Source organism: Pelobates fuscus, chromosome 7, assembly GCF_036172605.1.
Source record: "Pelobates fuscus isolate aPelFus1 chromosome 7, aPelFus1.pri, whole genome shotgun sequence".
Classification (NCBI taxonomy): Eukaryota; Metazoa; Chordata; class Amphibia; order Anura; family Pelobatidae; genus Pelobates; species Pelobates fuscus.
In genome coordinates, this window is record NC_086323.1 from 185,828,582 (window position 1) to 185,854,030 (window position 25,449).

The following is a 25,449-nucleotide window of genomic DNA, read 5'->3' on the forward strand; positions in this document are numbered from 1 at the left end:
GTATTTTTTTGAATGGGGTATATTTAAAAACATTTCGGCTGCCAAAGAGTAGTGGGAGTTTGAGTGTAGGGCTTCATTTTGTATGTTTGTATTTGCTTTACACAGCCATGTTACAGTGCTGCCAACCACCCCATGTGTTTCATATTAAGGGTTAATACGTTTGTAGGGCTTTAGAAAAATACACCTCTGTTTGCTTTTTGGCTCAAGGAAACAATATGAATTGATAGTGTAGGACTCATTAACAAAATTGTAGCTGCCATCATAGAGGGGTTAGTATTATCCTGCTTTTAACATTGAGTATTCCCCAATTTAAATGTAATAAGGCTACTTCTGGCTTTCTGGGTAAATCAATGTTTCCTGTATTATGTATTGTGGTATATACTACATTCCAAAGTGGGGTAATATGCAAACAACTCCACCAAACATGGGACATAGTACCTTCAGCTTGATTACATCTCCAACATATTTGGGAGGGTATTTTCGATATTGGCACTAAATACCATTACCCACATTACTCACAAGAAATGCCAGTAATATGAACATTTGGTATATTACACCTATATATACACCTTACACTTTTAATACAGATTGTTGTTTAAGTGAGGTTGGATAGTTATCGTGCTGACAGTTAACCCTTGGAGCTCTCACACATATAGTGTGTTTTATTGCTATTTATCACACAAATGGTAAAGGATGTGTCTTAGCTGCTAAAATGATAGCAGGCACTGAAAGACAGTCTGTCAATACAATCTCTCAGAGAAATACGAATTGCTGACTCAAATAGACAACAAAAACAACCTTAAACTTGGATATTTTTATAGTTTTGCTATTTTAATCTAACATGATTATTCACTGGAGTAATCAAATTCTCTAAGTCAGCTACTGTAGCCTTACATTGAAATCCAAACAACTCATATTCATGGACAATTAATACTTCCTTCAGAATGACAGCTCAATTATTTTACTCTAATATTTGCCATTCCCTTGTAGTGTCCACAAATTCCTAGTGCAGTGAATAACCATTTTGCATTGGGCATATTTATGCCACTTCATAGACATACTTGTAATTTACTTAACTGTGCTAATGGTATACAATCAAAATTTGGAATCTTAAAATTAAAATTTCAACTACACACTTGGAACTGGACTCTAGTAAATGTATTTCTGTTGCCAAAACCAATTTACATGCGATCTGCTAAAGTATGCATTAATGCATTAAATAAAAATAAAAATGTATATATATATTTTAAACAGAATAAGATTAATCATTAGTAATTACAATTTTTTAATTTACTTTACCTTGCGGTTACGTCCGTCTTTCTTAGCAGCAAGCCAGCAACTCAGTTCATTGCCAAAAGTCCAGAGTTTTTATATGTTAATGATGTTAATAATTCTCATATTTGTTGTAAAAATGTTCTGGCTAGTTAACCATTTATTGCAAAATATGCACTGGAGTTTATTTACCAAACAGTGAATTGTGAGAAATTGAAACTCAAGTCATGTCAAAATTGGTAAATTGGAAAAACAATTTAACTAAAATTTTGAATTCACAGAGTTATTCAATAACTTACACTTATAAAATGCTCTTATTTAACCCACTGTAAAAAAAAAAACAAAAAACAGCATTGTAAATAAGTAGCATTTCTCAATACATAACATTATGTAATATGTGACTTTTTACCAAGATAGCCTATAATCTTCTCATATATACATTATCCCATTTGCACTCACTCACTCACTCACTCAGTTCATCGGTGTGTGTGTTATTTTATATATATATATACAGTGGGAAAAGCGGGTCTCATGGCTTGATTGGTGTAAAGATATTTTGTTTAACATTGCATTCATTAATTTATTATTTTTATTATTATTAGTAAATTAATCATGCAATGTTAAACAAATATATTTGTTCTGCTCAAAAAGTTACATTCTTCCCAAGATCTGGTTCATATATGTATACGCAAAATTGGCAGATTACATGGTATTCCACAAAATATTGTGTCAGACAGGGGTTCCCAATTTGTGTTACGATTTTGGAGAGCATTTAACAAACAGTTGGATATAGAATTGTCCTTTTCATCTTCATACCATCCTCAAACTAATGGTACGGCTGAGAGGGCCAACCAGTCGTTGGAACTATAATTGCAATGTTTTTTTGTTTTTTTAAATTCTTTATTTTTCTTGTGCATAGATTGACATTAAGCGTGAGGAGTCACAATGGCATCAACAAGCTTGACCATGTCATTACAGATTGTGACAGATTAGCTGGCACTTTTTTTTTTTTTTAACATGAAAAGATCAGACAAGTAGGCATCATATAAACATACATTGTGTAAGAGTAATAAACAAGCAGAGGCTCTAAATGCTGCATAAATACAATGATATTGATTAAATATATATATAATTTTCATTATATATATATATTTATATATAATAAAAAATAAATAAATATAAAAATATGTTAAAAAATAAAATTCAAAAAATAATACAAAATATATAGATAAAAAATATATAAACATGCGTAATTTCGTTCTAACTGTATTTTAAAATTAATATATATATATATATATTGATATCAAAATACATGCAGAACGAAATAATATATATATCTATATACATAAGTATATACACTATATATATATATATATATACCTATATATAAATAAAAATAATTTAAAAAATTATATACATATATATATACACACATATATATATATACACACACATATATATATATATATATATATATATATATAATTCTACGTATATATTTATGTAATAATTTTACATAATTAGGTTATTTTATTAATTTCAATTTGCAGGACCTGCCTGACAACCCAGGCCGAAAGTTCAGGGAATTAAATTTTCTAGGACTATATTTAACCCTGTAACTTTCCAAGACACCATAAAACCTGTACATGGGGGGTACTGTTTTACTCGGAAGACTTCGCTGAACACAAATATTAGTGTTTCAAAACAGTAAACTATATTACAACGACGATATCGTCAGTGACAGTGACATTTTTTGAATTTTTCACACACAAATGGCACTTACACTGACGATATAATTGTTGTGATACGTTTTACTGTTTTGAAACACTAATATTTGTGTTCAGAGAAGTCTCCTTAGTACAACAGTACCCCTCATGTACAGGTTTTATGGTGTTTTCAAAAGTTACAGAGTCAAATATAAGGTTTGCATTTCAGTTTTTTCACATTAAAATTCGCCAGGTTGCATTTGAGACCGTATGGTAGCCCAGGAATGAAAATTATCCCCATGATGGCATACCATTTGCAATAGTAGACAATCCAGGGTATTGCAAATAGGGTATGTTCAGTTTTTTTTAGTAGCCACAAACAGTGGCCAAAATTTGCGTTCAAATTAGTTTTTTGCATTTTCAAATATTAACACTAACTTTGGCCAGTGTTTGTGACCAAGTGGCTACTAAAAGAGACTGGACATACTCCATTTGCAATACCTTGGGTTGTCTTCTTTTGCAAATGGTATGCCATCATGGGGGTAATTCTTATTCCTGGGCTACCATATGGTCTCAAAGGCAACGTAACCAATCTGGCGAATTTCAATGTGAAAAAACTGAAATATGTAATACGCTATATTTGACCCTGTAACTTCCCAAAACACCATAAAACCTGTACATAGGGGGTACTGTTTTACACGTGAGACATTGCTGAATACAAATATGTGTATTGTATTGCAGTAAAAGCAAACAGTATTTTGACATTCACAGTTAAAATGTCACGTAGAACTAAAACACCCATTGTTTATATTTTTTTCATATTAAATTATGTTCCATACCTAAATATTTGATGTTAAACGAAAGCCCTGTTTCCCCTGAATAAAATGATATATAAGTGTGGGTGCTTTTTATATGAAAGAGGTGAATTACGGTTGGACAGACATATAGCGCAAATGCCAGGTTTTGTTTATGGTTTTTTTTGGATCACAACTTGTACATTTGGCTGCGGTCTTAAGGGGTTAATCCATTTATTTTTATTTTCATATGAAGTTTGTATGTTTATATATGTTTCACTATTTCACCCTGCCCTTATCCCCCATCACTAAACTATAATATGGCCGCTTACGTATTCATCCCACTTCCCTGCATCTATTTTCTATCCCCCTTCCTGTTACTATGAGAAGAGTGATTACAATCACTCCCTCCTACTTTCGTCCGCTTAGGACCACCCCCTCTTCTCTCTGATCACGTCCTGCAAATGGACGCGATCATAACTACACTCCCCACCCTGCTCTGCAATTTGCCGGCTCCACCCACCTCCTGTCACTTTAAAACACCAACAGTTAAAAATGGCCGCGACCTCGCGACCTTTCACCCTCAAGTTCAAAGCTTAAATGCTTACTTTCACTTTCACCATATGTCACTTCTCAGTTGAATAAAGGTTCTGCATGGGATTCAAATGTCCCTATATATAATATATGGGAAAACGAGCATTATCTACTGTTTTACTTGTTCTATTGTTTTAATGTGTATAAATAAACAAAACAAAAAAAAATCTTATTATTTTTTTTTATCATGTGACCACAGTCATGCGGAAATGACGTCATTTTGGCGCCAATCTTCACATTTTAAGCCATTTTACTTGCCTATAAAAGGTGAATAGCCAGAATCAGTTGTTTACACTTGATAAAGCCTGTTTTGGCGAAACGCGTTTTGCACACTTACTTTTATTTGTTGCTGTTTTATCCTGGCTGATTTTTTATCATTTTAAAGATCCAGTACTACAAAAGAAATCCCTGGTGGGGATTATTCCACCTACGCCTGGTTCATAGAGCAGTGTGGCTGCTCTGAACACTGTAAGTACGTTTCATTTTACCTTTTACTGCTATTTTTTATACGGTAAACACTGTGGGCCCTCTCTTGTGATTTTATTTTCATAAGACCGGCACTGCAAGCATTGCTAGAAGGATATCCTAAATGTGGGGAGTTTAAATACCACTGTATGCTGTTTTTTTTTTTTTTTTTTTAAATTCTTTATTTTATTTGTGCATAATAAGAGTAACATATGTTTGCACCGCCACGACAGCTGATGCATACAGGTTCGTAAACATTTATAACATTGGTATGGCATCAATATCATAGCACTTTTTATATACTGTATGCTGTTTTACTCAGAGCTGATTATAGCTCCCAATTGTAAGTTGGCACTCTTAGGACCTGAGTGTTGTCTGTAGTTGCAGTTAACCTACGTGATTGCACCATTGGGTTTTTCCCCCTTTTATGTATTTTATATGCTGATGCTTATCTGGAATGCTGTAAGAAGTCTTGAGGAGACACCTCCAAGTGTCCAGTTATATATCCTACATGTGGGGAGTATTAAAGGGACACTATAGTCACCTGAACAACTTCAGCTTAATGAGGTTGTTCAGGTGAGTGCTACAGCTACCCGGAGCCTTTTTCTTGTAAGCACTGTATTTTCTGAGAAAATGCAGTGTTTACATTGGAAGCTTGGAACACCTCTTGTTGCAGTCAATCAGACGGCCACCAGAGGGACTTCCGAGTTCAGAGGCCCTAAAAAGGCCTCACGTCTGACGTATTCACGCATGGGTGAATACTTCAGACGGGCTATCAGCACACAAAGCACTGTGAACGCGCTTTGTGTGCTGAGGTTGTCAGCTCTGCTGTGGGAGTGGCTAGAGCTGACAGCTGAAGCCCGAACCCACAGGGACTCTTTCTGGCCACAATAGTGGTTGAGGGGGAGGGGGAGGAGACCTACTGTCCTCCCCCTCTCCGGCCCCCACCCCTGTGCGGCGGTTGGGGGCCCTAAAAATAACAATAGGGGGGGACCTACTGTCCCTCCCCGGCCCCCACCCCTGAGCGGCGGGTGGGGGCCCTAAAATTAAAAATAAGGGGGGACCTACTGTCCCCCCCCGACCCCCACCCCTGAGTGGTGGGTGGGGGCCCTAAAAATAACAATGGGGGGGACCTACTGTCCCCTCCGGCCCCCACCCCTGAGCGGTGGGTGGGGGCCCTAAAAATAACAATGGGGGGACCTACTGTCCCCCCGGCCCCCACCCTTGAGTGGCGGGTGGGGGCCCTAAAAATAACAATAGGGGGGACCTACTGTCCCCCCCCGGCCCCCACCCCTGAGCGGTGGGTGGGGGCCCTAAATACAAAGGGGGGGACCTACTGTCCCCCCCCGGCCCCCACCCCCTAAAAATAACAATAGGGGGACCTACTGTCCCTCCCCGGCCCCCACCCCTGTGCGGCGGGTGGGGGCCCTAAAAATAACAATTGGGGGGACAGTAGGTCGCCCCCCCTTTGTATTTAGGGCCCCCACCCACCGCTCAGGGATGTTATTTTTAGGGCCCCCACCCGCCGCTCAGGGGTGGGGGCCGGGGGGGACAGTAGGTCCCCCCTATTGTTATTTTTAGGGCCTCCACCTGCCGCACAGGGGTGGGGGCTGTGGGGAACAGTAGGTCCCCCCCTTATTTTTAATTTTAGGGCCCCCACCCACCGCTCAGGGGTGGGGGCCGGGGGGGACAGTAGGCCCCCCCCTTATTTTTAATTTTAGGGCCCCCACCCACCGTTGAGGGGTGGGGGCCGGGGGGGACAGTAGGTCCCCCCCCTTATTGTTAATTTGTGTGTGTGTGTGTATGCAAACACTATATATAGAGAAATCTCTATATATAGTGTTTGCATGCAAAGTTTAGAGTAGGAGGGGGCGGGTATAGAAAGCGAGCTGAGCTGTCAGTCAGACAGCTCAGCTCGCGAACGCGCATTCATGCGCGGTAAAGCGCTGAGTGTCTTCATAGGGCGGCTGTCAATGCCGCTCTATGAAGAACGCGATTGGTGCAGCGCGAAGCCGCGCATGCGCACCACATCGCGATGACGCTTCTCTCAGAGAAGCGTGCTATTGGGCCCCGCGATTTCGTCATTTTGATGAAAAAGGGGGCGCGGCATGGCTGGGAGCTCGGCGCTGGAACGGAGGTAAGTTTTTAATATAAAAAAGCCTCGCAAATATTTTTGCTGCAAGTACATATAAAAGCAAGAAGGAAGGCTGGGGGACCTGTCTTTCTTGCTTTTATATGTTGGCTATAGAGTCCCTTTAAATACCACTGTATGCTGTTTTACCTAGAGCTGGGCATAGCTCTTTAAATTGTGAGTTGGTACTTCTCTACTTCTATGTTGTTCGTGATCCTGATACCGGAGAAACTGACGGAAGCCAAGCACAGAGAGATGGACACAGGTTTCTTCAGGAAGGAAGAGATTCTTTATTGGATCACCGATCGGGACTCAGAGGGACTAACGTCACCAAAATAGAGCAAATTCTGAGCCCCGGACAATAGTGCAGGCTCCTTATATAGGCACATAACTCCTCCCATATTAAGCTCCACCCGCACATTCTCTTAACCAATCAACACAAATAAGAATTAACTTCCTGTTTGACCGCATGGCTTGTCCAGCACAATGGAGGAGGGGGAATACTATATCCTGTATTCTTGCACATGCTCCGTACACTACTGATCGTATCTTGCCTCGTGCAACCAACTGATCGATACGTCAGCATATGCACGTACACATGCCACGTGGTAATCTCGGCCTACTAAATTTATTTTTACCGAGATTCCACCACATTCCCCCCTTTGATGCCTCTTGATATTTCACAATTACTTGAGGCATCACTTAACCTTGGTTTGCATACACCGCAAGTTACCATGAACCAGACCAGACTTATCTTATGATGTGAATCTTCAACACTCATCTTCCTGCATTGGTTCTCCCTGATCTAGAGCCTTATACTTATAAATCGCCATTATCTGTGCAGCAGCCTTCCTCTCTGCTATATTTTCTATCAGGCTTTGCACAGACCTAACTACTAAGGGTATAAGACACGGCAGGAGTAGACACAACATTAAAATCAGTAGGACTCCACCTACCACTGCCTTAAGCCCTCCAAACCACTCATACCAGCTACCAAACCAACTACTTGGATTATACCCTTTCCATACCTGAGTAGGCACATGCGCTAGTTTAACCATATGGCTAGTAAGCTCAGCTATTGCTTGCCCTTCGTCATCTATTTGAAGACAGCAATTGCTCAGGTTAAACTTCCCACATACACCTCCCTCTACTGCCAAAAGGTAATCCAAGGCTAATCTATTTTGGTAGACTGCTGTCCTCATCCTGGTGTTATGCTTCGCTAGAAGATTGAGTGCTTGTGAAGTCTCGTTGGTGATAATCTCAACCACCGCCTGTAATCTTATAATTCGGTTGAGCATATAAATAGGGGTTCTATAACCAAAGGTACCATCCTCAGCCCACGTGGCTGGCCCATAATAATCTATGATACGCTGGGGAGGCCATTCATTATCTTCCCAGGTGCCTATCTCTATGGGTCCCCTTTTCTTCCTATGATTCACATCATACACTTTAACACCTAAAGTCTCACCTGTTTCAATCGGTAACAAGAAGAAGGATGGTTTGAGCATACCCAACACACATGCCCCTTCCCAGTCCTGTGGCAACTCCGAATAGGCTTTCTTACCACAGATCCAGTACAAATTTGCTGGGGCTCTCCAGGTAGATGTGATGGATAAATCAAACCACACATCCTTTAAATTGGCGTATCTAGCAAACGGGTTAGATGGTTCCGAGACATTTGAAGCCGACCACCAGGTTGTATTCTTTGTATCATCATCATAAGCTTTTTGCCCTAGACAAGTTAATTCTCCTACAGAAGTATTATACATTATTCCTTTCCTTGCTATGCAAACATAACCTATGATGGAGGTCTTTAATCTCCACTCAGATTTACCTCTAACACTCATATGATAATCGGCTTGTGTAGATATTAATTGGTCAACTGCCTCAGAACCGGACATTACCTCCTTTGCTTCCCAAGGCCATTGGTCTCCCATGTTAGTACCTCCACACACATAGCAGTTGGTAACATTAAGACTACCGGCAATACTTTCAGCTAAGTCAATGAACAGGTTTTTAGCATTATGGGGGATCTTATTATCTATACTCATCTCTTCATAAAAGGAATGGTATACTTGATGAGTTTGGGAGGATACCGTATCAGTCTCTATCCCTATAAACAATAATGTCCCAGGATCTAAACCCGTCCCGTATATCTGAAACCCAAATAAATTGCCATATTTGTCTAAGAACTTATCGGGGTTATTTATAAGTATATGGATGGGATTACATTCCATAGACTTACAATATGGGCTAGTCGGCAACTTAGTCACTATCATGTCTTTGTCTACTGTCTGTCCCCAAGTCGCCCACCCCACACAAGACCAATATGGGCAAAAGTTATAGTCTTTATTTGGGCATCTAGGACTTACATATTTATTTTTACTACTGGGACAATATATATTTATCATTAGACCCATACGTCCTCTCCCATCTAAGATCCCCACATACATTCCACGGCTTTCTACCACTTGATATCGCCTTACACGCATCAAATAGCAGAACACCCGAAGAATGTACGGATTCTAACACCGTCTTATTAATTAGGGTCCCCTGAGGATCTCCATTCCTGAGAGTCAACCAAATTGTACGAGGTTGATACTCTGGACTGAAGCACTTAGGTTCTCCTACTCCTAAATGGCACACACTATAGTCTATATTTAAGTATCTACATCTCGATACATCTCCTTTACACTCGTATTGTGAATGCCAAATTAGGGTTTGGGAAATATGGTTACCTGTTCTCGTAGTCTTAATGCATACCTCACAGCTAGGAGTGTCTGTACCTCTACCTTCCTGAATATAAAAACACATATAAATAAACACTATCAAAAGCACATCTTTCGCCGTCATCCTCAGTCTTCGTCCGTGCGAAGGCGCCTCAGCTTCCAGGATGTGAGGGCTGCAGGGAATGGAGTTCTGCTCGTCTTCACAGGTGTCCCTTCGAGACTTTCCTGGCTTATATACTATGTGTTGGTAAGCGGACAGGCTTTATTATGGCCTTCTCACTCACGCACCAAATCCCTGTAACAATAAAATTTGTAATCCACACGATTCCTCGTTACTCCGACTGAGTAGTGCGTTTTAACCGGATCTTGCAGGGATTCTCTGGATCTGCTGTAACTTGCCAAGAATCGACTGCTGCTGGTTTAACCCTGGAGTGATGTATCCACGGAGTCACTTCGGCTACTTTTATCGCTGTAGGGGTAGACAAAAGAACAACATAAGGACCTCTCCACTTGGGCCCTAACGGTACATTATTCCACTCTTTAATCCACACTTGATCTCCTGGATGATAACTATGAACAGGGGGATAAATATTCACAGGTAATCTATCTTGTACCCATTTCTGTACCTCCTCCATAGTCTTACCCAACTCTACAACCTGCTGCCGGGTAATTCCTTCTCCCAACTGACTCAAATCCCCCCTTAAGTTACCAAGTACGGGAGGTGGTCGCCCATACATAATTTCAAAAGGAGAGAGGCCCATCCTTCTGGTAGGGGTACTGCGGATTCGCAATAGAGCTATGGGTAAGAGAACGTTCCACTTAAGTTGGGTTTCCTGACACATTTTAGCCAACTGGTTCTTAATAGTTCTATTCATTCTCTCTACCTTACCAGAACTCTGGGGTCTATATGCAGTATGAAGCCTCCACTTTATACCAAGCATATGAGTCAGTTGTTGTAGGCACTGATGAACAAAAGCTGGACCATTGTCCGATCCTATAGAACAGGGTAGTCCATATCGGGGTATTATTTCTCGTAGCAGGAATCTCACAACTTCTCCTGCTTTCTCTGTACGAGTAGGACATGCTTCTACCCAGCCTGAATAGGTGCACACAATTACCAACAGGTAACGATGTCCACCCGATTTAGGCATCACTGTAAAGTCTATTTGTAGATCGGACATGGGGAGTCCCCCCATAAACTGGACTCCTGGTGGCTTTACTGGTCCTTGTCTTGCATTATTTTTAGCACACGTTACACATCTTCGTACAATGGCCTGAGTCAAGTTGGACAATCTTGGTATGTAGAAATGTTTTCTAAGAGATTCTTCATTACTGTCTCTCCCAGAATGTGTCCCGTTATGATAATTTTGGACAATTTCTACCGCTAGTGATGCTGGTATGACTATTCTTCCATCTTCTAGCTGATACCACTTGTTCTCCAAATACTTTCCTGGTTCAGTCTTTAACCACTCCTCTTCTTGAGCTGTATAAACTGGAGTCCATTGGGACAGTGGAGTTGGTATAAGAGCAGCTATATGCCCCACATACTCCTGATTCAGCAGCACGCTTAGCTGCACTATCTGCCATCCGATTTCCCTTGGTTACATCACCATCTCCTCTCAGATGCGCTCGACAATGTATGATACCGACTTCTTTCGGCTCCCACACTGCTTCCAATAGTTGTAGGATTTCAGCTGCATACTTGATTTCTTTGCCTTCTGAATTCAGTAGTCCTCTTTCTTTATACAAAGCTCCATGGGCATGAGTGGTTAAAAACGCATATTTGGAGTCCGTGTAGATGTTTACTCTTAAACCTTCAGCCAATTGTAACGCTCGTGTCAGTGCTATCAATTCTGCCTTTTGTGCTGATGTTCCTTTCGCCAGTGGCCGAGCTTCTATCACCTTGTCTATTGTTGTTACTGCATATCCTGCATAGCGGATCCCTTCTTTCACATAACTACTACCGTCGGTATAATATTGAACATCGGGGTTCTGGATGGGAAAATCACGAAGATCTGGTCTACTTGAGAATACTTCATCCATTACTTCCAAACAATCATGTTGACTTTCAGTAGGTTGTGGCAAAAGGGTAGCTGGATTTAAGGTATTTACAGTCTCTAAATGCACTCTTGGGTTTTCACACAACATTGCTTGATACTTGGTCATACGGCTGTTACTAAACCAATGATTTCCTTTGTAATCCAACAACGTCTGTACTGCATGTGGGACTCGTACATAAAGTTCTTGACCCAGAGTGAGTTTATCGGCTTCAGCTACTAGCAGGGCGGCTGCAGCTACGGCTCTTAGACAAGGTGGAAGTCCGCTGGCCACTGCATCCAATTGCTTAGACATGTAGGCAACAGGTCTTTGCCATGATCCCAAGTACTGTGTCAATACTCCCACAGCCATTCTTCTTTGCTCGTGTACATATAAGTAGAATGGTCGTGTGTGATCAGGTAGACCTAATGCTGGGGCACTCATCAAAGCCTTCTTCACATCTTCAAATGCCGTTTGCTGTTCTTGGGTCCATAAGAAGGGGTCGTGCTCTGTACCTTTGATAGCTGCGTACAGAGGTTTTGCCAGTATCGCATAGCTGGGAATCCATATCCTACAGAAGCCTGCTGCCCCCAAGAATTCTCGCACTTGTCTTCTATTCTTGGGTATTGGTATTTGGCAGACAGCTTCTTTTCTCTCTGGCCCCATAATTCTTTGACCTTCAGAGATATGGAATCCCAGATATTTGACAGTTGGCAAACACAATTGAGCCTTCTTTCTAGACACCTTGTATCCTGCCTTCCAGAGAATGTGCAGTAGATCGTGCGTTGCTTGCTGACAGATTTCTTTTGTAACTGCTGCTATCAACAAGTCATCTACATATTGTAACAATACACACTCTCCTGGGATGGACTCGAAATCCAGTAGATCTTGGCTTAGGGCTGAACCAAATAGGGTAGGTGAATTTTTAAACCCTTGGGGCAGTCTTGTCCAAGTCATTTGGCGTTTTGAGCCCGTTACAGCGTTCTCCCATTGGAAAGCGAAAATACATTGACTTTCTGCGGCAATTCGGAGGCAAAAGAAGGCATCTTTGAGATCTAAGACTGTGAAGTAAGTAGCCCCGCCCGGAATTAAAGCAAGCAGGTTATATGGATTGGGTACAACTGGATGTATACTAACAACCGCATCATTGACTGCTCTCAAGTCCTGCACAGGTCGATACTCATCTGTGCCGGGCTTTTGAACAGGCAGCAATGGGGTGTTCCAGGGGGAAGTACAGAATTTTAGGATACCATACCGTATGAACTTATCCAGATAGGATTGGATGTTCTTCTTAGCCTTCTGCGGGATGTGGTATTGTCTTAGGCTCACTGGATAAACCCCATGTTTTAGTTCAATTTTTATAGGTGGAATATTGCGGGCCAGTCCTGGTGGGTTGTTCTCTGCCCAAACTCCTGGTATGTTAAATAATGTCTCATCACTCCTAGGGTTTTGGCTAGTCAACGCTGTATAAAGTCGCCACTCTTCTTCCTTTGGTACGGATAATGTCATGATACCTGAAGGTCCATTAAACTTTAAAGATGTTGTTCCATTTGGTAGGAACGTAATCTGCGCTTGTAACTTAGATAGCATATCACGTCCCAGCAATTGGACTGGACATTCAGGCATATAAAGGAATTGATGTTTTATTACGTGGCCTCCCAATGTACAGAGTCGACTTTTAAGAACCGGTTTTTCAGCACTTCTTCCAGTTGCTCCTATCACAGTAATAGTCCTTCCAGATGGAGGAGCAACTAGATTAGTCACCACTGAATGTTCAGCACCAGTGTCGATCATGAACGCACTCCTTTTCCCCCCTATTGATACATCGACCATAGGCTCCGCTCGACCAAGGGGGATGGAGCCCGGTCGGTATCAATAGTCCTCCATGACCGTGTCAGCCAATCCTACAAAGTCCCTACCTTCTCTATCGCGGGACCTTTGCGCTGCTGGGATATATCTATCTTCCCTAACACTTCCTCTGTTCCCATTACTCCCTCTATAACCATTACTCCCTCCGGGGCCTCCTCTACCTCTCGCTCTGCCTCTAAAGTTTCCGTAACCTATCCTAGGTCTGTCTTTCTCACACTGTTCTCTTCGAGGACACTCATTTCTCCAATGCCCTTCTTCCCTACAGTATGCGCACTGATTTCTACTTAGAGGTTCCTCATTCCATCTACTATCGCCTCTATCTGGGTCCCGTCTATCTACGCCTGCGATCGCTACCGCTAGCATATCAGCCTTTTTACGCATCTTGCGCTCTTCCTCTTTCTTACTTTCTGTTTCCCTATTCATATAAACCTTATTCGCTACCTCCATTAGTTGGGTGATTGACATACCTGCGAACCCTTCTAACTTTTGTAGCTTGCGCTTAATATCTCCGTAAGCTTGGCTGACAAAGGCGGAGTTCACCATTCGGGAATTATCTGCGTCTTCCGGATTAAAGGGGGTATACAAGCGGTATGCCTCCAATAATCGGTCATAAAAGACACTGGGCGCTTCATCGCTTTTCTGAATCACCTCAACTGTCTTCGACATGTTAATAGCTTTCTTTCCTCCGGCTTTCATGCCAGCAATTATAGCGTCTCTATAGGCTCTGAGTTGAACCATATCAGCACCATTTACGTTCCAATCGGGATCGGTGTTGGGATAGTGTGTTGCGGCCCATGCTGATGGATTGGCTTGGTTTAAAGTACGGGCTTTATCCTCTAGTGCTTTAATGGCTGCTTGATTTATTCTTGTCCTTTCCTCATTGTTAAATAAAGTCATTAATAACTGCTGGCAATCAGCCCATGTCGGGTTATGTGTCTGTACTATTGAGGTGAACAGATCAGTCATAGCTTGTGGTTTCTCAGTATACGAGGAATTGTGGGTCTTCCAGTTTAAAAGATCGGTTGTCGTGAATGGGACATATACAAAGACTGGGTCAGCATGTGCCATTTGGCCTGCGGCATCGATATAGGCTGGCCCAGGATTCAGACGAAGAGGCATCTGATAGTGTCTTAATTGTTGGGCACCGGTCAACTGTCGGGTCTGTATGGGGCTACGTGGAGGGGCGTCAGTCATAGGTTCCAGTCGGGGAGAAATAGGGTATGGGGATGTGGGAGCTTGGTTTTGGGAAAAGGTGGTAAATAAAACACTTCGAGCCGAGCTAGATGAAGCTTGACCGGAAGTCTGAAGTGGCGCCAAATCAGGATATTCGTTTTTAATGGGGGTTGGTTCTGATTCCGGAAGGGGAGATTTAGTACGAGGGGGGGTGGATCCTGTACTGGAGGAGGAAGCGGAAGTGGATGGGGGTAATGAGGGAAGGGTTGCAGGACTTCCTGCGTTTGCGTCACTTCCTCTTAACGGAAAGTAAGGGGGCGGCAAAGGGATCTCGGACTCAGGGGGCGTGTCCAAAATGGGCCTAACACCAGTCCTAGTGGACGAACAAGTCCTAGCTACCATGAGGCGACACTGCTCCTCGTGGCATGTCTGGAGCCATTTTGGCGAGTCATTTACGGCCTGTCTCCAACAATCAATATAAGGAAACTGGCCGTAAAGTTCAGGCCTACCTGATACAGCCACGTGTAAGCCCTGTACCAGAGTTGGATCCAAACTGCCACGTGGCGGCCATGCCGCAACCAAAGTAGGCCACTCCCTAGTACACAAAGTGACCAAACGTACAGGAGACATTTTAACCCCAAAATCACAAGTTTTGAATCCCTTTTTAAAATTCTTCACCATACAACCTAAGGGATCCGGAATCGTTGACTGCGACGCACCCATACTTAACAATGGAACGTCGTCGACAACGAATACTATACACGCGTACTATTCAACAGTCACACCCGTTTCCTCTGGCAACAGCACCACGTGGTACGGTTACCAAGTGAAACGTACACAATAACAATAAACACTCAGGGAATTCCCGTACACACACAGCTGTTACACCAGTCACTAGATAATCAATATTATGCCCTTTGGCGTAACTATACAGTCACCCACGCTATAATTCTCTATATACGAATTACCCGTCTATAACACACCCAGTAACATCGTCTTTTACAAATAGCGGTTACAGTACGGTTAGCATAGGTCAAAGCACAAGTTAAGGTCACAATACAATTATTAGTGGTTATGGTGTTAAACATGCAATGGACGACAATGATTAGTACTTATGTACAGTGTCAGTAAATATACAGGGTTATGGTACCGTGCACTATAATACAGCAACACACTATTAACACTCTCGCTAGACGGCTGAGCTCGCGCTATCTAACAAGATATACACTTTACTAAACAATCGTTAACACATTTACAATTCCCAACTAAACTATTGGCCAGTACCTTGAATGGACTACCTAAAAACAATCTACATACGTTTTGGTTAGCCACACTGCCCAATCACCACATATATAGCGAGCTAGAGGACCGAATTTACACAGACGCCTCTTAGTCGCACTATCAAAAGTCTAGTGGGTTCCAAATTTACACGCCTTCCCACTTAGCCCAGATAGGATGAGATCTAGCGAACCGAATTTACACAGACGCCGCTTAGTCTCCCGGTCCCTCCGACCTAGCGAACAAAATATACACCCTAGAACGCTAGTCTAGACAAGACACCGGTGTCCGGCTAGGGCTATTTACACCAGAGCCCCGCCTGACTAACAAAATCAAACGGTCTGACTAAAGAGCGTTCGATCGAGCGGTGCGCCTTCGCTCCTTCCCTCCGACAGAGGGGGCAGATACACAGATTCAAAACCCCTTTGGGCCTACCGCACAATCGGTATACCCCTAGTGGGTCCTGCCGTCTAAAACAGCAGTTGTCTTACCTCCTCGTTCCTGAACCTGAGTTCACACTCATCGACGGGGACACCCCAGCACTTCTCACGTAGAGGCCGATGATCTCCTGGACAACAGACCAGTGGCGCCGAGACGAAGGGAGGTCCACGCAGAAGTTCAGGGGTGCAGCCGTAGAGAACGTGGGCAAAGATAGACCGTCTCACGCCTCTGCCTCTCAGCTACCGTTGAACGATGAGCTTCCCGGCCAATGCACCAAATGATACCGGAGAAACTGACGGAAGCCAAGCACAGAGAGATGGACACAGGTTTCTTCAGGAAGGAAGAGATTCTTTATTGGATCACCGATCGGGACTCAGAGGGACTAACGTCACCAAAATACAGCAAATTCTGAGCCCCGGACAATAGTGCAGGCTCCTTATATAGGCACATAACTCCTCCCATATTAAGCTCCACCCGCACATTCTCTTAACCAATCAACACAAATAAGAATTAACTTCCTGTTTGACCGCATGGCTTGTCCAGCACAATGGAGGAGGGGGAATACTATATCCTGTATTCTTGCACATGCTCCGTACACTACTGATCGTATCTTGCCTTGTGCAACCAACTGATCGATACGTCAGCATATGCACGTACACATGCCACGTGGTAATCTCGGCCTACTAAATTTATTTTTACCGAGATTCCACCACAATCCAGCTTTCCTAAAACGGTTTTGCACTATTGGTCTCTATTTTTGCTTTTGTATTTCATATTTACCACTGAGGATTCAAAGCAAGAACTGAAGAATATACACTCCAGGTCTTCGCTGTACTTTAAGAGACTCTTTATATTATTTTTGTTTATTATCTCTCATTGTTCTTCTTAGCGCACCCTGTATTTGTTGTACATTGTACTTTAGGCAATATTGAGTACAGTGATACCACCCGTGCATTGGTTTTCTGGGTTCTTTGGGGGCTAAAAGGCCACGATAGAGACTTGGGCATGCTAGTTTTTCAACTTGGAATGCTTGGCCTATCTTCAGTTTGGCGTATTTTACATCCCCCATCATGCAAATATATATTTTTATAAAGTAGACATGCCAGGGTATTGTATATGGGGTGTTTTGACTTTCTTCCCCCAACCATTGAGCTAAGAAAATGTCAGAGAAAGTGCATGGTGGTAATTTTTGAATTCTGCTTTTTCATTTTAGCAGAATTCAGAACTGGGGTGTTACTGCCAGAAAACACCCCAGTTTGTTTTCTACAAAGTCCCTTGAGTACAGCTATGCCTCCCATGCATTGGTTTGCCATGATTTTATAGTAACTACCGTATATACTCGAGTATAAGCCGAGTTTTTCAGCAAATTTTTTGTGCTGAAAAACCCCAACTCGGCTTATACTCGAGTCAATAGTCTGTATTATGGCAATTTGCATTGCCATAATACAGACTGGGGCTGTCGGGGCTGCAGAGAGATGTTACTTACCTTTCCTGCAGCTCCTGTCAGCTCTCTCCTCCTCCGCCGGTCCGTTCAGCTCTTCTGTCAGCTCCCAGTGTAAATCTCGCGAGAGCCGCGGCTCTCGCGAGATTTACACTGGGAGCTGACCGAGGTGCTGAACGGACCGGCGCAGGAGGAGAGAGCTGACAGGAGCTGCAGGAAAGGTAAGTAACATCCCTCTGCAGCCCCCACAGCCCCCTCCTACACAGTGCCCATCCACTGGACCACCAGGGAAGGAGAGCCCCCCTCCCTGGCCAGCTAGCAAGCAGGGAGGGGGGACGAAAAAATGTGTATATATATTAATAATAGTAAAAAAAATAAAAAAAATAAAATTAAAATAATAATAAAATAAAAAATAATAATAAAATAAAATAATAATAATAATAAAAAAATTTAATGAAACAAAAAAAAATTAAAATTATAATTAAAAAATAAAAATGCCCACCCCCCACCAAGGCTCTGCATCACACTCTGCATTACACACATACACACACTGCATTCATACACACACACTGCACTCATACACACACTGCATTCATACACACACACTGCATTCATACACACACTGCATTCATACACACACAGCATTCTCATACACACACACTGCACTCATACACACAGCATTCATACACACACACTGCATTCATACACACACACTGCATTCATACACACACACTGCACTCATACACACACACTGCACTCATACACACACACTGCACTCATACATACACACCGTGCATTCATACACACACAGTGCATTCATACACACATACTGCACTCATACACACAGCATTCTCATACACACACACTGCACTCATACACACAGCATTCATACACACACACACAGCATTCATACACACACACAGCATTCATACACACACTGCACTCATACACAGCATTCTCATACACACACTGCACTCATACACAGCATTCTCATACACACACACTGCATTCATATACACACTGCACTCATATACACACTGCATTCTCATACACACACTGTAAATAAATATTCAATTAATATAATTTTTAAAGGATCTAATTTTATTTAGAAATTTACCAGCAGCTGCTGCATTTCCCACCCTAGTCTTATACTCGAGTCAATAAGTTTTCCCAGTTTTTTGGGGTAAAATTAGGGGCCTCGGCTTATATTCGGGTCGGCTTATACTCGAGTATATACGGTAATTTTGGACTTGCTCATTTTGGCAGAATATAGTTTGCTTGCTTTGCTAGGCACATGGTGAGTTTGGTGCATATTTATATCCCTCAAGTTGAATTTATGGTTTAAAAGTATAAATTTTTTTATAAAGTAGACATCCAAGGTTACAGAAGATGGGGTGTTTTGACTTCTTTCCCCCAACCATTTTGCTCAAAAAATTCAGAGAAAGTGTGTGGTGGTAATTATTCAGTTCTGTTTTGTATGCACATATTGCTTTTAGATTATGTCAAGACGATTATTTGTTACTGCTACTGCTTTAGTTACTACTAAAATAATGTTGATTTTTTTTCCAACCTTTATTTTTGTCGTGCAGAAGTAAACAAAGCATCCTGCATTGTCACAACAACTAGTGCAAGAAGATGTAGAATACATAAAACAGGCTACATGAGGTAATGAGCATTTAAAGATTTCATTTTGCTTCATTTTGATGGGTCAGCACGTTTTTCAGTGTTAAGGTTAATGCACCAAGATAAATGCCTAGTGCTCTAAGAATACAACAAATTACAGGTAGCAAGAAGCTGGTCAATGGAGCATTACTAATACGCTTTAAATACATGCTTGGGTTTATCAGGCTAAACAAGTGGTAATCAAGTAGAACTTAATACTTTGCTGGTTATAGTGACTAACAGTTGAAATAAAAAGCCAGTGTACCACATGTAGGCCATAAGTGGGAGGTCAGCTCCTTGATTGATCAGGAGATAAATAGCACTGGGTGGATTATCAGTGATAATATGTACTTGGGGCACAATCAAAAAAATTAGCAGAAGTATATGGTGGCTTATATCCAGGTGTGTAGTGTAACGTAGAGTATGGGATTAGCCTACCACCTGAGAGTATGTGCATATAGTGACCTTGCTAAATAAAATTCAGTTTGGAATAGGTTAATAGAACAGTAAGGTATTGTTAATAAGTGTAAGCAGTAGTCCCATATAATCAGAGCCCAGCACATAAAGAGCAATGCTGCTGAATATAAACAAATATAACATATCCATTTGCGGACAGTCTGCAGATTCATCACAGACTCTCTCAGCCGATGCCCGTGGATGGGAGGCTAGTGTCAGGATTATAGTTGTTCCAGCACGCAGATTAGTATCACATCTAGGACTAAGGATAACATCTAACTGGACCTTAGAATGACTGGAATTAACGTACCTGAGAATAGTCAAAATACTTGCCGAGGTCAGTAACACAGAAAGGGACACAACGATGAGGAAAGCCAGAAGTAAAGGAAACCAGAAATAGGGAAGTCAAAACAAAGCCAAAGTAAAATACCAGAAAAACGCAATCAGGAACACTCTCTCGGATAACCAGCTAGTGGAATCCACGACAGGGCACTAACAGAAAGGTAATCTGGGTTTAAATAACCCTCCTTAGGCTGTAATTGGCTGTCTCTGACCTCTGACCCCAAAACATGCGTGCGCGTCTATTACGTGATGTCGCACGCACGCTGGCGCCATCTTTGATGTGGGCGGAGGCAAGTAGCCATTTAAAACCGTCTCTAGGAACTCCGTACTTGCAGGGGACCGGAACAGAAGGAGGTCGGGCAGTGGTTTACCGCGACCAAGGTAAGTATGACATTTTTCGTTAGGCCTGGCTGCTATGTTTCAGTGCTGCCACGCCGGCAGAATTACCCATTGGGTAATGGTCAGTGTAGAAATATTATAGACCAAGAACTGTACTTCCGTCTGGTCAAATAGGCATTTGACAAGTTTACAATATAGCCAGTTTTTGAGCAAAGTTTGTAAAACTTGTTTAACATGCTCATAATGAGTCTGGAGATCAGGGGAATAAATGAGTATATCATCCAGATATACCAATACGAACGTATAAATGTACTTTCTGAGAACATAATTAATGAGATTCTGAAATACGGCTGGAGCATTACATAAGCCGAAGGGCATGTCAAGATACTCATAGTGACCATTTCTTGTGTTAAATGCAGTTCTCCATTCATGTCCCTCCTTAATCCTTACCAAATTATATGCACTCCTAAAGTCGAGTTTGGTAAACATCTTAGTGCCCTGGAGTCTGTCAAACAATTCTGAGATAAGGGGAATGGGATAGGCATTTTTGGTGGTAATCTTGTTCAATGCCCTATAATCAATAGATGGTCCTAACTCTCCATCTTTCTTGGATACAAAAAAGAAGAAGGCTTACGTATGTGACCTTTTTGTAGAGACTCTTTCATGTATTCCTCCATAATTCTACTTTCCTGTGGTGATAAGGTATATACTCCCCCTTTAGGGGGTATAGTGCTGGGCAACAAATCTATGGAGCAATCATAGGATCTGTGAGGGGGTAGTGTATCAGTGTGACTTTTATTAAACATTTCTTTAACCTCCCTATCATATACAGGAATTTTGGTAGACTGAGGCGTAGGAGTAGGTATATGAACGATACCCACTCTCTTAGTAATAGGTAACATACATTTCTCTCTACATTCTTTACCCCATTCCAGTATCTGAGTCAATGAGAGCGTTACACGTAAAACTTATCTTATTGCATTGAGCAGCAACTCTAAGGAGAAATCAACTTTGGGTAGTACCAGGGGACATCTACATCACACCTAGGGACAGTCCACTGATGGTTCTTAGGTGCGCAAGTTTTCCAGGCGTATGGGACAAGCATTTCTTATATATCCGTGTTTTTGCTGTTGATCCAAAAGAAGGCAAAAAAACCTAGTTTGAAGCGCTTCTAATTTTGCAACAAACTAGGAAAAAAATCCTTATTGACCCCAAAATGGCAGTCAGATAGCTCATTGGATCAAGCAGCTATTACCCCACTAATTAGAATTTATATCCCTGTATGTTATGTTTTTGAAAGTATTTATCCAATTGCCGTTTAAACATCTGTATGGACTCTGATAAAACCACCTCTTCAGGCAGAGAATTCTAAATGTGTGACCTTGTGTCCTATGTATAGCCCTGTTTATGAATAGATTTCCAGATAATGGTTTGTACTGGCCCCGAATATATTTGTATAATGTTATCATATCCCCTCTGAGGCGCAGTTTTTCCAAACTAAAGAGATTTAAATTTGTCAGCCTTTCTTAGTAACTAAAGTGCTCCATTCCTTTTATCAATGTTGTAGCTCGTCTTTGCACTTTTTCTAGTGCCATCATATCCTTCTTTAGAACAGGTGCCCAAAATTGCACAGCATATTCAAGATGTGGTCTTACCAGCGATTTATAAAAAGGCGAAATTATATTTTCATGCATAGAATTTATGCCCCTATTTATACATAACAAAACCTTACTGGCCTTAGGCCTTTAGCAACTGCAGATTGACATCATAATAATAATGTATAAACAGATCAGCAGTTTGCTATGAGCAGATTAGATAGGAACGTATTGAAGAACATTCCTCACAGCCAACACACTATCTTGCCGACACACTACAGCAGACGAAACATGTTGAAGTGCGATCGGCATTCAGGAACAGCCTGATTCACATCGATTCCACACTAAGGTCTCCAGTTTGCACGAAACACTCTGTCTTATCAGCGCTGAGATCGGACGGGAGCTTGCACTGTAGGGACCAGTGGACGGTAAACGGCTATCAAATTCTTTTAAATGTGTATGTGGTATCTTGGAGACGAGTACCACTACTTGCTGATGTAAGGGTTTTTATTTGGGGGTAAGGGAATCTTTTTACACAAACAAAAGCAGTATTATACTATGGAAAGCTTTTTTTTGTATCCTTTCAAGGTGCAATCTACATTGAGCTACAGTGTATCCACAGATGCTACATCTCTGCAAGATTAACCCTTTAAAGACTTTTACCCAGAACTTTTGGACTCTTAAACGACCACTATAGGCAGCTCAATGAAGTGGTCTGGGTGCCAGGTCCATCTAGGAGTAACCCTGCCTGCTGTAAACATAGCAGTTTCAGATAAACTGCTATGTTTACAAATGGCTTAATCCAGCCTCTAGTGGCTGTCACATTGACAGCCGCTAGAGGCGCTTCCACGCTTCTCACTGTGATTTTCACAGTGAGAAGACGCCAGCGTCCATAGGAAAGCATTGAGAATGCTTTATTATGAGACTGGCTGAGTGCGAGCATGGCTCTTGCCGCGCATGCGCATTCAGCCGATGACGGCAGAAGAAGGAGGAGATTCCCCAGCGCCGAGCTGGAAAAAGGTAGGAATTTAACCCCTTCCTCACCCTAGAGCCCGGCGGGAGTGGGACCCAGAGGGTGAGGGGGACCCAAGGACCCTATAGAGCCAGGGAAATGAGTATGTTTTCCTGGCACTATAGTGGGCCTTTAAACAAGTTTTAGATATATTTGTTCTGTGCATAATCAAACTTATTGTGATATATAGAGTTTGATATATACTACTAATTCACAGTTATAAGTTGTTGGTTTTCACATTTACACTGATTGCCTATTGTAAGGCTATCATATATAGCGCTGACACTCATTTTATGAATATTATTTAGGTAAAGAATTTAAGGAACTTTATTTTGTGTATAGCTGCTGAATCACATAATTAATTTAAGGAATTTTAATTTATCACGGTTGCGCTCTCCTGTGCAATTTAATTAGCAAATTGACATTGCACATTGACTGCAGATTGACATTGCATAATTTGTTGTCTATAACAATTCCCAAATCCTTCTTGTGTGTGGTTATCTTTAATTCACCACCATTTAGGGTGTAAGTTGCTTGTGTATTCTTGACCCCGAAGTGCATAACTTTGCATTTTTCTACGTTAAATTTAATCTGCCATTTTAGTGCCCAGTCCCCCAATCTATCTAAATCCCTCTGCAGAAAAGCAATATCCTGCTCACATTTTATTACTTTACAAAGTTTTGTGTCATCTGCAAACACTGAAACATGGCTTGCAATGCCTATTGCAAGATCATTTATAAATATGTTAAATAGAAGCGGTCCCAAAACAGAACCCTTACCACTTTTGTCCAGATTGAAAATGTACCATTAATGACAGCTCGTTGTACTCTATCCTTAAGCCAATGTTCTACCCAAGAATAAGAATATTCATCTAGACCAATTTCTTTTAGTTTGAAGACTAACATATTGTGAGGAACCGTATCAAATGCCTTAGCAAAATCCAAGTAGATCACATCCACTGCAACATCCTGATCGATACTTCTACTTACTTCGATACTTCTACTCATAAAACCATGCTGATTATTGCTAATAAGAAAGTTCTTCCCAATGAATTCCTGAATATTATCCCTTAATAGCCCTTCAAATATTTTCCCAGTAACAGAGGTTAAGCTCATGGTCTATAATTTCCAGACAAGGATTTTGAAACCTTTTTTAAATATAGGAACAACATCTGCCTTCCTCCAATCCTGTGGTACAATACCTGAAACAAAAGAATCTTGAAAAATTAAATACAGAGGTTCACTTATTTCCCCACTTAGCTCCTTAAGTACTCGTGGGTGAATACCCCCAGGCCCTGGAGCTTTATTTACATTATTTTCTTTAACTGCTGTAGCACCTTGTCTCGAGTCATCCCATCACAAGTTATCTGCAAGTTTTTTTGCAGCAATCATTTGTATATCTCTTGCCATAGGATCCTCATTAATATATACTGAAGAAAAATAGTTATTTAAAATTTCTGCCTTTCTTGGTCTTCATTAACTAACAGACCCATCTCTGTTTCCAGTGTACCTACACTTTCCTTTTTTGTTTTTTTAGAATTGATGTACTTGAAAAAAAATGTGGGGGTTGGTTTTGCATTATTTGGCTATCAATTTCTCATTTTCTAGTTTAGCCACTTTAATTTCCTTTTTGCAAGCATTAATGGCTTTCTTATATAGGATGTGATTTGTCTGATTTAAATGCTTTAAATGCCCTTTTCTTATTTGTTATCTCTTGTTTTACTTCTCCACTAAGCCACATTGATTTTAATTTGTTTCTTTTTTTTTTTTTTTGCGCAGAATGAGATTTATTTTAAAAATAAAATGGAATAGAGGTGTTTTATGGCAATTAAAACTCATTTTTACAACAAGGAGGAACCAGTGTAAGATAAATAATAAAAGGAAACTAAAATTTCAGACCAGAACCAGGGAAACTGGTGAAAATCTATTCCTAGTCACTGGTTCTTTTTGGTAATAACCAATGCTTTGGTTTTAAAAAGTCTGCACTGCAAAGGGTTACTGCAGAAATGCAATATGAAGCATGCATTAAAACACACTATACTAAATATTTTAGAAACTACAACGTATATGCCATATCCAGATCTTAATCACAACACCATAATCACTATAGAGCA

At 41.4% G+C, this 25,449-nt stretch overlaps 2 protein-coding genes across 2 annotated transcripts in view; both read right to left on the bottom strand.

Annotated features, from left to right (window-relative positions):
* The window catches only part of LOC134568392 (dimethylaniline monooxygenase [N-oxide-forming] 2-like), a 489,265-nt gene that overhangs the window by 18,246 nt on the left and 445,570 nt on the right, over nucleotides 1–25,449 (bottom strand). The window lies entirely within an intron of this gene.
* On the bottom strand, nucleotides 10,048–13,357 carry LOC134569256 (uncharacterized; the record flags this gene model as incomplete). Its single annotated transcript, XM_063428170.1, has 2 exons — nucleotides 10,048–10,854; nucleotides 11,249–13,357. Coding segments are annotated over 2 exons (2,916 nt in total), but the record flags the coding sequence as incomplete, so codon positions are not given.